The 16,287-nt window shown below is 29.6% G+C and overlaps 1 protein-coding gene across 3 annotated transcripts in view; it reads right to left on the reverse strand.

Annotated features, from left to right (window-relative positions):
* The window catches only part of CdGAPr (GTPase-activating protein CdGAPr), a 446,242-nt gene that overhangs the window by 1,926 nt on the left and 428,029 nt on the right, over nt 1-16,287 (reverse strand). For 2 of the 3 annotated variants that reach the window (XM_075368777.1, XM_075368779.1), the window contains 5 exons: nt 15,732-15,853; nt 15,076-15,252; nt 11,439-12,299; nt 5,502-6,378; nt 1,975-3,019 (listed from right to left, as the gene is read on the reverse strand). In XM_075368777.1, the coding sequence (XP_075224892.1) occupies nt 1,975-3,019; nt 5,502-6,378; nt 11,439-12,299; nt 15,076-15,252; nt 15,732-15,853 (3,082 nt within the window). The remainder of the gene's footprint in view (nt 1-1,974; nt 3,020-5,501; nt 6,379-11,438; nt 12,300-15,075; nt 15,253-15,731; nt 15,854-16,287) is intronic. The other variant, XM_075368778.1, reaches the window with a different exon arrangement.

Below are 16,287 nucleotides of genomic sequence, written 5' to 3' on the forward strand. Positions count from 1 at the left end.
TAAATCATTTTTTTTATTGTTTCCAAAGATGAAGACTGTCTGCTGCCATTTAAACTTACATCCTTACATCCTTAAATAACATAACTTTTGCAAAAAAGATCAATCAAAGAAACTGCACGTCTGATTGATATAAAACCATAATCTGAACTAGTTGAAATTGTATTACAAAACATAAGTTGTGTATGTGGTGACAACCAAGATGCAACGTCTTGAAATAGTAAACACAAACTGTTTAAAATAACAATTAAACTGAATAATGTAAATGATAATTATTCCAGTTTTTTTATTTAACAAAAGATATGCATCTGTATATGACTGTTATTCAACAACAATACAAAAACAAATGAAGTAGTTTGATTGAAAAATATATGGAAAACACTTACAATTTTTTAAAATGAGATAATCTTATTGTGAACATAAAATATCTTAAGCAGGATTATTGAAAAATTGATTCAATTTTTGTGATTTACTTATCTACTGAAAATACTATATTTGTGTGTAGGCTTATCAGTTAATGATGGATGTGGTGCTGTGGGGCAGCAAGATGAGGAAATCGCATGACCTACATCCACATGATTTCAAATATAGCGTATGTTTCAAAATGAATATCGGGGTTTTAAAATTATGCAGTATTTATTAAGTTTTACTTACACTGATAAATTATACATGAAATGAAAGAGCAACTCAAATAGTTTTTCCTGTAAGTGCTCAATGTGAACACCATTTGGCACACATCCACCAATAGGACAGTTCATCCCATACTCTAATCAGCAAGTCTGGAGTAATTGATTTGACAGCTGCTTCAATCCTGTGTCTCAAGTCAGGCACATCGGCTGGTAACAATGGCACAAACACTTGATTCTTTAAAAACTCCCAAAGAAAAAAATCGCACAAGGTCAAATCAGGCGAACATGGAGGCCATGGCAAACAAGCCCTGTCATCTGCTCCCCAGTGACCAATCCAGCAGTCATGGAGAATTTCATTCAACCAGTCTTGTACAGCATTATGCCAGTGTGGAGACATCCGCACTGGCTGGTTATGGCAGTGTGGATCAACACACTTGCTTCTGTGAAAAAGAACAGCCTGTAAACTTGCTGTTGGGATATGGCACAAAAAACATTCACTTCTGGTTACAAATACAGCCAGTGCTTTCAAATAGTTTATACCATCTACGAATGTTACTGTCATTTAGGGGTCACAACAAAACTTCAAACGGAATGCACATTGAACAGTAATTACAGATTCATACTTTGCAAACTGCAAAATGGAGACTTCTTTCTGTTAGGGGGGTCACCATCATTGCTACTAGCACTTTCAAGCAGAATGAGCAGAACGTACAGGAAACAGTTTATGTTAGCACAGCTAAAACTGTTGAGGTACTCTTTCATTTTGTGTATAATTAATCAATGGATGTGAAATTTGAGAAATATTACATAGCTTTAAAACCCTGATATTCATTTTGAAATACATGGTATTATAGTTAAGCAAACCCTCATTAAAAATTTGTTATATAACTACTCACAAAAGAAATAGAAAGCTCTTAAATGAAGACAATTCTATAATGGTGTTTACTGTATATTTCTCATTACCCAATTTGAAACCAAAATGAATTTCAATTCATTTTTGATAATGATATTTTTAAACTCAGCTTTCACATTGTGAATAAATACTGGATTTTTTTATCTTAATTAAAAGAAAATTATACATTTTTATTTTCAATATAAAAAAATTTCTTTGCCAGAAGTTTTTAATCATACAATACTGTTTTTATGCAGTCACTTTCTTTTGATTGTAAATTATTTTTAGATGATAAGATAGGAAACCACATTGTTCAAATTTTTCTGAACTAATAACTAAAGCCTCAATCAACCCACATCTTCAATTTTAAGGATTTGATGTCTTCTAAAAGTGAAGACAGTAAATACAACTATAACTAATAATAAATAATTTAAAAAGTAATATTGTATTTATTACCTTACTGTTGGCTTCTTGTTATCTGTTAATGAAGTTCGCCGCCTTGTTATAACTTCTGAGGTTTGTTCTGACTTATTAGACTCTGATGATGATGATGAAGAAGATAACTGGTTAACTCTTCGTGCAACAAGACTACTTTCATCGCTACATAATTCCTTATCACCTCTCCAATTTCGTTTTTCTATTTTGGATGAAGAATTCTTTTGAGAAGCCGCAGGCGGAAGTTCTTCAGACTTATGTCGAACAGACTTATAACCTTCTTCTCTCCTTTGTAAAATTTCAGATTTCCATTCTGATTTATCTATCTTTGGTGAAGTCATGCTTCTAAGCCTTAGCGGTCCGACATCATCGCTTTCCGATTTAACTTTTCTATCACGGAAAGACGATGTTTTAATTTTAATCGGTGAATATGAAATACTGACAGTAGTCTTAACAGGTGAAGTAGGAGTATCATTAGATTTAGAACCTGTTAAACGGCTTTCTAGTTCCCCGCTTACTACATCAGTAAGCTGATCGTCATGTTTCCTGGATTTCCATTCAGAAGAGTCAAAAACTTCTCGATAACCTGAAATATTTACATTAGTCTCATCGAAAATTTCAGAAGATTCAGAACTAGTTCGAACGCTTCCACCTGTTTTTGCCTTCTGCTTAAACCTTCTTATCATTTCTTCATCTTTATCATCATTATTATTAAAGCTATCGGTTCTATATTTTTTTCTCAAATAACTCCTTCGCTCTTCTTTATACTTTTCTATTCGTTCACGACGAACTGCTTCAGAATCAACACTTTCATCCTGCCGATCCTTTTGCTGATTATTATCCTGATTCTGATTAAGATCTGGAGACGTCTTGACTCGGGGAAGTGGCGGTGCATCACAGGGAAAACTACTAGCATCAAGTGAGGTTGTCAGTGTTGGGGCTGATTCTTTACTATTCTGTCTGCTTAGTTTCATTTTTAAACAAGGTGCAATATTACGATCATTTTTAGACCACTCAAAACGTGACATCAGTACCTGAACATTTTGCCCGTTTGCAGGTGCATTACCTAAAAGAAAAATTAAACATTTTCAAAATCGATTCCAAATGTACTGTTACAAATTAAACCTAAATGTATAACTTAAATGATGAACTATAAGTAATTTTTTTTTTTTAATTTAACCTCCGAGACATAGAGCATCCAAAATAACCACTTACAGTATTCTAATGAAAATCTCTATTTTACTAACTATATGGTTGTTAAGTGTATAAGTAACAAAAAAGATTATAAATCACACCTGAAAATGGATAAGGCATTCTTAAAAGCAACAAAAATAACCCATGTCAGACTTAAAGGTAAAGTGAGGAGTGAAGGAGTTTCCTGTCATCTATATATTCTTACAAATCAGCAAACCCACTGAAATACAGACATCCAACAGAGTAACCACCTTCACTTAGTTCAGCACAAACAAGAAAATAGACAAACTTATCTTTTCTACTGTACAAGCTTTGTATCACACCCGTTAGAAAGATTCTGACAAGTAGCACAAAGCATCAGAATAATATACCACTTTCTGTTGGAAAACAATCCTCCATGTAACAATGCCTCAACTTAATGTTAGTTCCATATTTATTAACTATAAATAATTAAATTTCATAACTTTTAAAAACAGCTGTTATGAAGGATATATAGGTTTACTCTGTAGAGTGTAAGTAACTTACCCTTTACAAAAATTTCCGACAATATTTTAAGATTCAGAACACACAATTTTTTTTTTAAATCTGCTATATTCTTATTAAGTCTAAAAATCTGCATTTATCTTGATCATCACAATTAACAAAAAAAAAAAAAAAAAAAAAAAAAAAGAAAAAACAAACTTAAATTCTCTGCTGCCTTTAAAACATGTCATGTGGAATTTACAATTTTTTATTAATAAGATGGAAATAACAAAATGGAACAAACAAAACAAAATCCAAACATTACTCACAACAAATGCACTTAATTACATTAAATAGATGCCACAAAAATATTTATACCATTACCACACAAAAAATTGAAGTGGATGTTTAATGTCCAGTGACTAGTTAAAATCAAAAAAAGAATCATAACAAAAGTCTGATACATCATGATACACTATATAACAAACATACTTGTATGGCGTGAAATGATAAAGATAAATGTTAACAAATAACTTTTAAGATACATAATTTCAAAGATCAATAAGAACAATACAACCTAGTGAAGCTTTAAAAACACAAAGATTAAATGGCACTGAAAGAAAAATAAAAATATTGATAATAAATTGACTCCTTTCTTATTTTTATTATTACAGATGACAAACTGAATGTTACAGTCATTAGCCTTATACATAAGGTCAGTCACCACTGTGAAATCCGAAGAACAAAGCAAAAAGAAAATTCCATCAAACACTGTAAAATATCTATGATCTTAAAAAAAAAAATCACTTAAAATTGTGTTTAATGTACTATTTTGTTTATATGTTTATAAAATTGTTTATATGTTCTGTATTTGAACAGTTAATTATCTTTTTAATTACTCATTCTGCTCACCATCAACATTTGGAGATGACACATAAATTTCCACGACATACACTGTGTTTCACTGAACTTCAGCTTTTTAAATATTTTGTGCAAAGCAAGAGAAAATATAGTTTTATTTTTACATTTATATTTTATTACTAAAAAGGCAAAAATTTGCTATTTATTAAACAATTGATATTTCAACTGCCTGTAAAAAAACTATATTTTTAGTAAGGAAAAAAGCGCTAGATCTTGTGGTTATTAGATTCATATTCACATAAATTTTGTCACATAGTACCAATAACAAATCAAAACTTGTTTCAGCCATATAAAATGATTTTATTCACATTAAAAGTATCATTTTTTAGAATGTGCCTGTTTAGTATCAATTGTTTTTCCTGGTAAGTAAAAACATCAATACATCTGAATGCTTCACTAAGAAATTAATCAAAAACAATGATAAAAATGTTTAAAATGTATTACAGGTATCACATAGTATGGGAAATAATATATGAATAAAAATGTATGACCCAATGTTAAAAAAAAAAAATTAACAAATGAGTCATCGTAACAACAATAACAGTAGTTTTATTGAATTGTTTCATACTAGATACGATAGGCAGCCAAAGTATTAATAATTCCAATTCACTATATTATTATGATTATTTATTATGAATTCAAAAGAAAGTACAAGTAGAAAAGAGTGAAGCAACTAAAAACATCTCTCAATTTATGGGAACAACTATGTTTCCTTCAAAAAGAACACAAAACTGAATAATTGATAAGTTAGTAAGAAAAAATAAGAGTTCATTTGACAAATTGCAACCACAGTTCATTTCCCCCAGACAAGAAAAATATGAGGCACTCATTACATTAATGCTGCTAGAGACTACATTACTGTGCTATCTGTCTAGCACATTGTGATTAGCAACCTAAATCTACCAGTTGATGCCAAAATTTAGAAAATATTATTAATAGAAAAAAAATTTGGTAATGAAGCTTAAACTTACCAGTACTACTTGAATTAGCTTCCAATTCCTGCCTCATTTTCCTTTCTCTAACAATATCTCTACCTATTTCAGATTCAAATTTTCTTCTATTTTCATCTAAATTTTGAGCTAGTTTTCTTGTTGGAGAAGTAGGTTTAACATCAGCAGATAATGAAGCTGTAACTCTAGAAGTTGCAGAAGGGGTATTTGGTGCGGTAACATTAGCTGAACTTTTTAATAGATTACTATCAGTTAAACTAACTTCCATAATTTCACAAGAAAATTCAACAACCGATGATGGAACTGTTACAGATTGTTCATTAATTTTACATGAATTTTCGGGTTCCATTTCTTCTTGATTTTTATCTTTATTTTGTATTAAATTACTAGTAGATTCATCCATGTCGATTAAGTTTTCAGTAGAATTCGTTCCAACCGTACAATGTTTTGAATCATCATCTGACAATGTTGAAATATTATCGCCTGTTTCTTTAAAATTTGATAAAAGACCGCTCTCTGTAGTCTCAATAAATCCTTGCTGACACGAGTAAGCAGAAAATGTTTGATCTTCTATGCTACTTCTAGTTTTTGAAGATAACGATGGAGATCTTGTTATATCAAGAGATTCTGGTAAAATACTTTGTGCTTCTTCATTATCATTAATATCATCCCTGACATTATCACCGCCATTACCATCTTCTTCTTCTTCTTCTTCTTCTTCACCATCATGAGGTCCATTACTAGAAGGGCTTATAAGATTAGTATCTTCTTCAAGAGATGAAATGTCTTCACCAGTACATGGTTCCATTGATTCTTCTAATAACTGATTTATTTCATGTACAGATCGTCTAAGATATTTCACCTGCTGATAAACCAGAGATTCAGACAATGGTGTTCCCTAAAGAATAAATAAACAAAATTATTACAATCTTATTAATGATTATAATAGTTTTAAAACAAATGTTATAATTAAAAGAACTTAATGTAACTGGAAAATAGTTAATTATTAAAGAAAAGATCAAATCATTTTTTTAATGTGCTATATGTAAATTTCTAAATAAAAGTTTTTTATGTGTATCGATCAAACTGTGACAACAACCGCAATATAGATTTAAATTACTTTAAACGTATATTGCAATCAGTAGCTCAGTCTACATAGCAACCAATTGATTTACTAAGTTAGATGATATACTGGGTTACACCAGATGAACAAAAAATAATATCCTGGTTTATATTTGTTATATCTCTTGAATTAGGTGTACAATGTTGATTTAAGGCTAGAATTAAAGGGAAAAAGGACAGTTTCTGTTGCGCGCATGACTGTAGATTATTCTCTATCTTTACACTTGGCAGTGCCACTAGCAAAGATGGTAACTTCTGAACAGAAAAAGCATCCTGCGTTTTGTAGTTTGCTAAATATGAATCTGTAGTTACCAGTTCACATGTGTTCCATAGAAAGTTTAATTTTGATCCTCTAATTGACAATAATATTAGTTTCCAACATAATTGATTTGAAAAGACTGGATGTCCATGTAAAAGTAAAGAGTACAGGAAGACCAAGGGTTCTGAAGAAAATGTTGAACATGTCATCGAGTCTTTTCTACATAATCCTAAAAAATCTGTCAGGAAAGCCAGTTGCAAATTAGTTGCTGGTGATGATAGTGTGCAATGTTATAAGGAAGCAGAAATACATCCATACTAATTACAGCTGTTACAGATTTTGAAGCCTACCAACTATTCTGTGGGTGTCAACTTCATGATCATAACACTGCAGCATGAAAACGATGACTTTCTTGATCGTACTGTATTTAGTGGTAAGTCAACATTTCATCTTTGTGGAAATGTTAGCACACATAATGTCCATATCTGGGAACAGAAAACCCTCATGAAATCTTACAATGCAAAAGGGACTCTCTGAAATTAAATGTTTTCTGTGCAATATGACAGGTAGCAAGTTGACTGTGCAATGACTAGTAGCAGGCCATTCTTTTTCACTGAAACAAGCATAAAAGGAGTTGCTTATTTAGACATGCTGCCTGAACAGCTCTTTCCCCAACTCCAAGAAGAACCACAGAATTTTACTTGGCAACAAGATATGCGCCTTCTCACTGTCGTAACTGCTTTCAGGATCAGTTGAATGATGTTTTTTCCAACCACTGGATCAGTCGACATTGAGCCAATGACAAAGCTGTTTGCAGAGACATCCAAGGTCACTCAATCTGATTCCAGATGATTTTTTCCTTTGAGATTTTATAAAGAATCTTGAGCATGTACCTCCACTAATCACTGAACACCTAATTTGAGTCACAGGATTGAAGCAGCTTTATTTGTGATTCATTAAAGTAAATCAAAGTTAAGAGAGATATTAAATAGCTTTAAAACTCCAATATTCTTTTTATTCAACTATGAATACTGATTTGGGTTTGTTATTTTTTCCTTATTCATTCATTACCTACAGGCAAACATTATCTAAAATGAGATTGAAGAATTAAAAAGTTCAATGAATAGTGTGTCAGTAGTAAATCAATTACCATTCCAATGTTATAATAAAATATTTAAAGCTTAGAAAATTAAAGCTACTAAAATATAACAATATTACATTTTTGATGTAATTTATTTCAGATATAAAGCCAGGAAATACAACCTAGTATGTTCTGCCCAACTCATTACACATTTTTATTGTTATCATACTGTGGCCTCTCATGGTCATAATTTGAACTAAAATAATCTGGACTAAATCAATATTAAAAAGTAAACATATTTATAAGTATTTACTATTTATAAAAATAAATTAGAAAATGCTTAGAAACAGTAGTTAGAATGTTTCTCACATTGTCAATTCAGTAAATCAGCAACTGAATGGGTTCTTTGTTTACTGTTAGGTACACAAGATGAACATAGATGAACATATTTTCATCTATTTCTTGTAATTTTCTTTATTATATGTTTCTTGGAGTGCATTAGAGACAGTTCTGAATTACTTTTGTTTTATACATTTCTTAAGCTGAACAAAATTTTATTTCTTGAATAAGAACTTAGTTTCTTAATATAATTTTATTAGTAACTTATTTACATTAAATTTTTTATAGTCCATTTTCTTTTCTTTTTCCTCTGTACGTTAAATAACGATATGTTAAAATTATTAAGGTATGTTAAAATTACATTAAGAAGATATCCCTATGAAACCATTAATCAATTTCAAAACTGTACCAAGCTATATAATTACCAAAATTATTGATAAAGTAATTAGATCAAAGATAAATTTAGAATATAAATATAATATAAAAAACGAGTACGAATTGATTAGTAAATTAAAAATTAATAATAAAAATAAAATGATTACCTTCGATATAACTAATATGTACCCAATACAAAACAAATTAATAAAAACAGGCAAAGATCAAAAATTTATAAATAATATTAAAACAATACTTCAAAATATGTGTAAGCAGAATTATTTTGAATTTAATGAAACCTCTTATACACAAGAAAATGTTTTACCCATGGGATTTCCCTTATTTGTTGTATGTCAGAAATTTATCAGAATTTGAAAGTAGAACAGTCTATGGCATAAATCGCATACATAAGATTCTATTTTGGGTCAGGTACATGGTGATGATATTTTGGTTATATATGAACCAGTTATAAATAATGAACATGAAATTATTTTAAATAAATTAAATTTGTATAATAAAACATTAAAATTTACATACGAAATGGAACATAACAGAAAAATAAATTATTTAGATGTAAATATTAAAATAAATAAAAACAATCAAATAATAACTGGAGTATGTAAGAAACCTACCCCAAATGAAATCATTATAAACAAGAATTCTAGTCATCCTTGGTCCCAAAAAAATTAACATTTTTAAAAACATGATAAATACAGCAATAAAATACATAAATGATACACAGGAATTGTATAACAAAATAATATAAAAAATATAGCTATAAAAAATGGATATCATACGTCATTGACTGATAGTACATATAAAAAATATAATTCAGAATTTTTCAATAACACAGACATTACCACATTAATACCCATAAATAAAAATAAAAATAGTGAATATATATATATATAAAATTATAGAAAACTTGATTGATGCATATAATGATAAAAAATATAAATCTGCTTATAAACCTGATAATCAAATAATAAAACATTTAAAATATTATAATAAAAAAGTAAAAAGTAAGATTCTTCCAGAATTTAGAAAATAAAATGCAACAATTGCAAAAAGATATATATTTGTAAAACGAATAGGTCCTTTAAAGATAAGATTTAATGAAAAGTTTAGATCAATTAAATATAAAAAAAATAGGTTTCTCAAATGTAGCTGACCATTTAATAAATAATCATAATATAACCTTAGAAAATAATTTAGAATAATTGCAACAGTAAATATTGAACATGAAAATAGTAATAAAATATTAGAAATTTTAGAAAAATTGTATATATATAGATATAAACGTCAGCCTTATAAATCTGCAAATAGAATTTGATGGGGACATTCTTATTAAAATTATTTAAGTTGGAATACAAAGATAAGGTGTTGATAAATTAATAGTTATTGCAATACGTTTTCATTCTCTTGACTAAACAAATATTTGTTCTGAACTTTTAAAATGTTTATAAATTTTATTAACAGACAATTTTTACAAAATAAAATGTAAAAAGATAGTAAAATTAATGTGTAAATGTAAACAAATCCAAGAATTTATAAAAAATTTCACTGAAGATGGGCTTAGGCCCAAAAACGTTTTGATGAACATAAAAAAGTCAGTAAGAGTGTTCTCTAATTCTGTACTTTGTGGAGGCTGAAAAAATATTGTATTATATATAGTTTCATAAGTATATAGAGTATTTACAAGATATTCTTTCATTAGTTTCTTAATGGTTTTACTTAGCCTTTTTAGTTAAAGTGATAAAGCGATTATAAATCAATCACAATAAATGCGGTAAACTATAAAAATATTATGTAACCATAAGAAATATTATGAAACCTCAAAAAGGCCAAGCAAGGAGATTAAAGATCAATGACTCTGAAGACTCAAAAAAATCATTATACTTTTGCACAATTACTTATTCGGCATACATTATCAACGATTTCCTGAAGAAAAGTATGAGGTGCAAGAAAGCAACCTCCTCACAGTCCTGATCTTGCGTCACATTATTTTCATGCATTCAATCTCATGACAATATCTTGCAAAGCAGCAACATTAGTCTGATGAAGCAAGCCCAGACTGTAATAGTTATGGTTGTGGCATGAGGGACAGAACTTTTCAACCATGGCGTGGAAAAGCTCATGTTACAGTATAGCAAATGTTTAAACAGACTTTGTGATTATGTAAAAAGTAAATCTTTAATCGTACTTTAGGGAGTAAATCTTGACCTACTTGACCTAAGATTGACCTTAAGATTTTCATAAATATTCCCATTTTATTTTATGTAACTGTAACTATCTTTTTGAAAGTCCTTCATTATTATTCCACCAACTATAGTACCATAAGATGGTTTCCATTCCAATACTGTTGTTATAAAATTCATAAACCTACCAATTCCGCTTCTTGCATTGCAATTGTACTGCCCTTTCTGTTTATTAGTTATTGGTTCATAAATAAGTAAATAATGAAGGATCTCTTGGTAATTAACTGTAGACTTAAGACATCAACTAGTTTCAAATTTTATCATTTCTATAACATACATAATAGCTCAATCTCATTGTAATATTATCCCAAAAAAATTATACATACACAAATTCTTAGCAAAACTACGAATTTAAAGTCTTTAATTATAGGTTCCAATCCCATCAAGATATTCTGAAGTAATTAGTGTGAATGTGAATTTTTCTTTTAAAATTAATTTATAGGACATAATATAAAATTTACATATAAATGTTTTTTGACTACAACTTTTAGAGGCAAATTTATAAATCAAATCTGAGATCTTACCTGAACATCCTCATAGAAATTTTCTTCAGGGCCAGCAGAGGGTACATTATGATTTGAATCGGGTACATGTTTAACCTCCTCAGCTTCAGGACTTGATTCTCCATCGCCGACTAAACATTCGTACTCGTTTTCAGTTTTCATTTCCTCAACTAAATATCCAGATGAACATATGCCACCTTGCTGTAATCGTTCACTCACTAAACATTCCTGCCCAGATATCTCTTCATAACTCGAATCGATATCCTTCCTTAATACTTGCTCATATATTTTTGATTTACTATCATCCGAATGAGCCGGCACATTTTCATAATACTTTTCTGCTTTTATATTGTTTTTCATTTTCACTTCATCAATATTTTCATAAATATCACTACCGTTTTCACTTTTAATCTTTTCATACATTATTTCATCAGTTTTCATACCGACTGAACCTATACTATCTGGAGTATTAACGCTCAAAAATTCAGTCGAACTAAGCGTCTGACGACCAGGAATGTTTTCATATTTAATATCATCATTACGATTAAGAACACCTTGAAAACTAAGGCGATCACCAGGAATGTTTTCATAACGTAGCCTAACATCACCTTGATAACTAAGACGATCGCCTGGAAGTCTTGCTTCAAAACAGGTTGGAGATGGTGTTAATTTAGAATTGTGACTAAGTGGAACGTAATCAGGTGTAGCTACTGCATCGCTTAAACTGTCCTCAGTCAGCGGAGTGTAATTTAATCGAGGAGTATCCGGTGTCGTTAGACCTGACAAAGTTAGACTCTCATTCTCAGATACTGTAGCTTCAGCGAGTGAAGGGCTATGAGACTGATTAGGGCTATTATGCACCTCAACTTCCACTCGTACTGCCTGCAACATTAATCAATACCATATACTATTAATTTATCTTTAACTGTAAGAGTAAGTTAATAACTGAAATTGAAAGATATACACACACAAAGTACATCCAAAAAGCAACTTACGTTTCTAAATATTGTCACTACATCGCTACACATAAGTGCTGAGTTACCTGATATTAGAAAACGTTTGATGTCATTCTTATTAAGTTGTGTCTGTATGCTTACTATTGTGTATTTCTAATGTTTAAGTAAATCAAGTCACTTGCTGCTTATGAAATTCACAATCTGCCATCTATATTTTTTAATGCAAGAAACAATAGATAACTTGAAAATCAACATGCAAAATTTCAATTCTGTATGAAATTTTGTCTGAGAAATTGAATTATGAGAAATAATGTGCAGCTGAGTGCCTAACATGCTTATGGAAAATCACAAAATGAAATGGTTGGCCAGCATGTTGGAAGTTTTGACTCGCTACAGTGAACAAGGCAATGACTTCTTGAGCCATACAGTCACTGGTAATGAGACACGGCTGACACATATAAAATGAAATAAACACACGCCTGAAATGAAATAAAAATCTACAGAACAGTGACAAATTTTGTCACTCAAAAAGACAAAATATAAGCCAAACTTCTCTACTCACAAGTGCACAGTGTTTTGGGACAAAAAAAAGCTTTGCTTGTCAAATTCTTGCTTCAAGGCTCCAAAATCAAATAATGATGTCTACTGCAAAACAATTAAAAATTGTGTTGTGTGATTTTTGGACTGCACCACATAAATGATATGTAGCACTCATTTTTGTGTTGATTCATTAAAATACTAACTTAAACTACTGCCACAATGCAATGTCTCTTCACTACCTTCATCTGGGAATGGTTCAATTATCTCCCATACAGCCTATACCTTGCACCATGTCACTATCACCTATTCCTGTCTTAAAACCTTCCTTGCTGTTCCACAATGACAACAAGGTCAAACAAGTCATTAATTCATTTCTTGCATCACAGGCAACATCATTCTATGATGAAGGGAACTTCTGGTTGCTCATTAAGATAAGAACCATCAATAATGGCAGGAACTATGTAGAAAAATAGAATGAAATCTGTACAACACAACTCCATTGACATTACTGGAATCAACAAATTTTCTATTTGACTACTGGTATTACTTTTTTTAGATTCTATCTGTTACTGTGTTTTAGTGGTAGTTAACAGTAAAAGTTAATAGTAAATATAAAGTTGTTAATATTGAATATAATGTAAATCAACTTGTTGAACCACCCAAGTACAGAATTTGTTATTTTTGTTATTGTTATTTTTTTACAAGAGTACTTTTGCGGGATCCCGCATCATCAGTTGAGTATAAAAACATTTTGTATAATTATATATTAAAAAATTTAAAAAAATAAAGGATTAAAATAAAACCACATATGCAAGGCACATGCAGTCAACTGGGTAACAAGCATGTGGCCAGCCAGATACAATACTTGAGTATTGTAAATACTCAGCAATTACAGTACAGTTACAGGCTCAAATACAATACTTGAGTATTGTATTTGGCTGGCCACATGCATGTTACCCAATTGATTCCATATGCCTTGCATATGTGTTTGTATTTTGATCTTTTATTTTTTTAACTTTTTAATCTTTTTAAATTTTTTAATTTTAATCTTTTATTATGCAATAATACAAAAAGTTTTTATACACTACTGATGAAGCGGGATCCCACAAAAATACTCTTGCAGAAAAACAACAAAATAAGGTAAGATATTTCTTAATTCTGTACTTGGGTGGATCAAGTTGATTTACATATTTATTAGTAGAGAGGTGATATGCGTCTTGAAAGGACTGATTTTAGAGAGGAGAAAAAAAATATATTTATATATACCAAATGAAAGGTTCTTAATTATTTATATGCCAGAAAAAGTAGATGAATTTCAAGCTGTGTATATTAACAATACAAAATCAGAGTTTTGTGAAGAGTTTATTATACACAAAAAAATATGAAGTTATATGAAACAAAAAGTTGTTAAGTCTTGTTAGTATACTTCCATACATAACTAGAATATTTAACCTGTTCAGCTCTTTATACATGCAGCACTACAGGTAAAAAATGTTTTAGAGTATGAGTATTTTATTTTTAATTTATTCTTGCAAATGTTAATGTATTCCTGTATGTATTTTCCCCAAATACTGAATATTTTTTTGAAAAGTAGTTTAAAAATGAGAAATTTTCTCTAAAATATCTTTACATTGATCAAATGTATAGCTGCAAATAATGTACACTGTTTAAAATTATATTAAATCATAATTTTATTTAAGCAGAACAAATATATCAAAATAAGCAGCCGATAAAAAAAAAAATTAACTAAGGAAGCAAATCAAAAAAATAAAAGCCTATATAAATTATACTTGTTACCCTAACATAAAAATTAAATTAACGTGATTCAAATTATTCATATACCAAATTTAAAACAAAAACTCAACCTTTTACATACATTACATAAAGTTCGCAGTAAGGGTGCAAACAAAAGAAGACAACTATGAATAGCTGAATCTTTGGATGATGTCATATTTCATAAGCTATCACAAAATGACAGCACATATCAGAAACTTAATAAAGTTATTTTTGTTACCTACAACACTCAAATACAGCAATGAAGAAAAAAAAATAGCAGACATAAACTAAATGTAAAAGAAAACCAATATACACAATTTGAATATTAACTACAGAGATTAAATTTAAATTAAATATAATTATTTTTCAGAGATATGATTTGTAACCTGTTCTGGAGACTGACTATCAATGTATCTAAGATCAGCATTTGAAAATCTTTCTTCAAGACGAGATCTTTTGTTCTGATTTGTTGGTGCTGCAGTTCCCGTTTTATGTTTCTTTGGTGATGGATCACCACTAAGTGTGTCATCACATCTTGCCAGCAACGGTTGTCGTTTATGTACCTATAAGTTAGAATAAATAATGTTTAATATTCATTTACTAAGCGTTAATAATCATGGTTTCTTTTTATAGATATAATTACGAATCTTCTGAAGGTATTTCATGAGATTAAAAACTAAAAACACAGGTAGGCAAGTTACTAATTTCATAAAACTATAAAGTAATAAGCATTAGTAACATGAACACGGAGAATCCCAGGTGATTTATTTATTGACAGTTTAAAAAAAGCAATATCAAAATAAAATCTATTCTGAACTTATATATTCTATTAGCTGTCTAAAAAATGAAGTTTTGTAGAATTTTTTCTCTATTTTTAGCAGAGACTTAAACTTGATTTAACATTAATAGCATTAATGTGACTTTAAAACCAAAGGACAGTCAGCTCTTTATTTAAGATATTATTTACTTCTTAAAAAAAATACATTATGTATATTTACAAACAGACAATCTTAATAATAATACAAAGAATAAATAATATTACCTCAACACTTGTTTGACTACTAAATAACTGATTTGTTTCATCCTCTGAGAATATTTTCATGTCAGATTCCTCAAGATCAAAATTAACTTGCAGTTCACTGAGATCTATAGACAATGACAGACCTTTAAAAGTAATAAAAAAATAATAAATAAAAATTAAATAAAGTTACATTTTACAATAAAATATTTCTGATAAAAAATAAATCAAATAATAGGTAATGCAATAAAACATCTTATGAAGAATAAATCCTACATTGGATAATGCCAAACAATCCCAACATACAACTAATGTGGTACGTCATATAAGTTCAGCAAGGCCATGTGTCATTCACTCGTTCGGATTTAGTTAAAAGCTTTATATCTACTACTGCCATATTGCCAGCAAATATCAGTTTTTTTGTTTTTTTTTTTTTAATTTTGGAAAAGACACATGGAAGAGTGCAGCAGATGAGGATTAGTCTTGGGATGCAAGTTTTATTTCATACTCATATATACAGGTAGTACATACAGTTCAAAAGTAGGAAGCCAACCCTTGAAAAAGAAAACAGGTCTGGACA

The sequence above is a fragment of the Lycorma delicatula genome, chromosome 6, assembly GCF_047948215.1.
Source record: "Lycorma delicatula isolate Av1 chromosome 6, ASM4794821v1, whole genome shotgun sequence".
Classification (NCBI taxonomy): domain Eukaryota; kingdom Metazoa; phylum Arthropoda; class Insecta; order Hemiptera; family Fulgoridae; genus Lycorma; species Lycorma delicatula.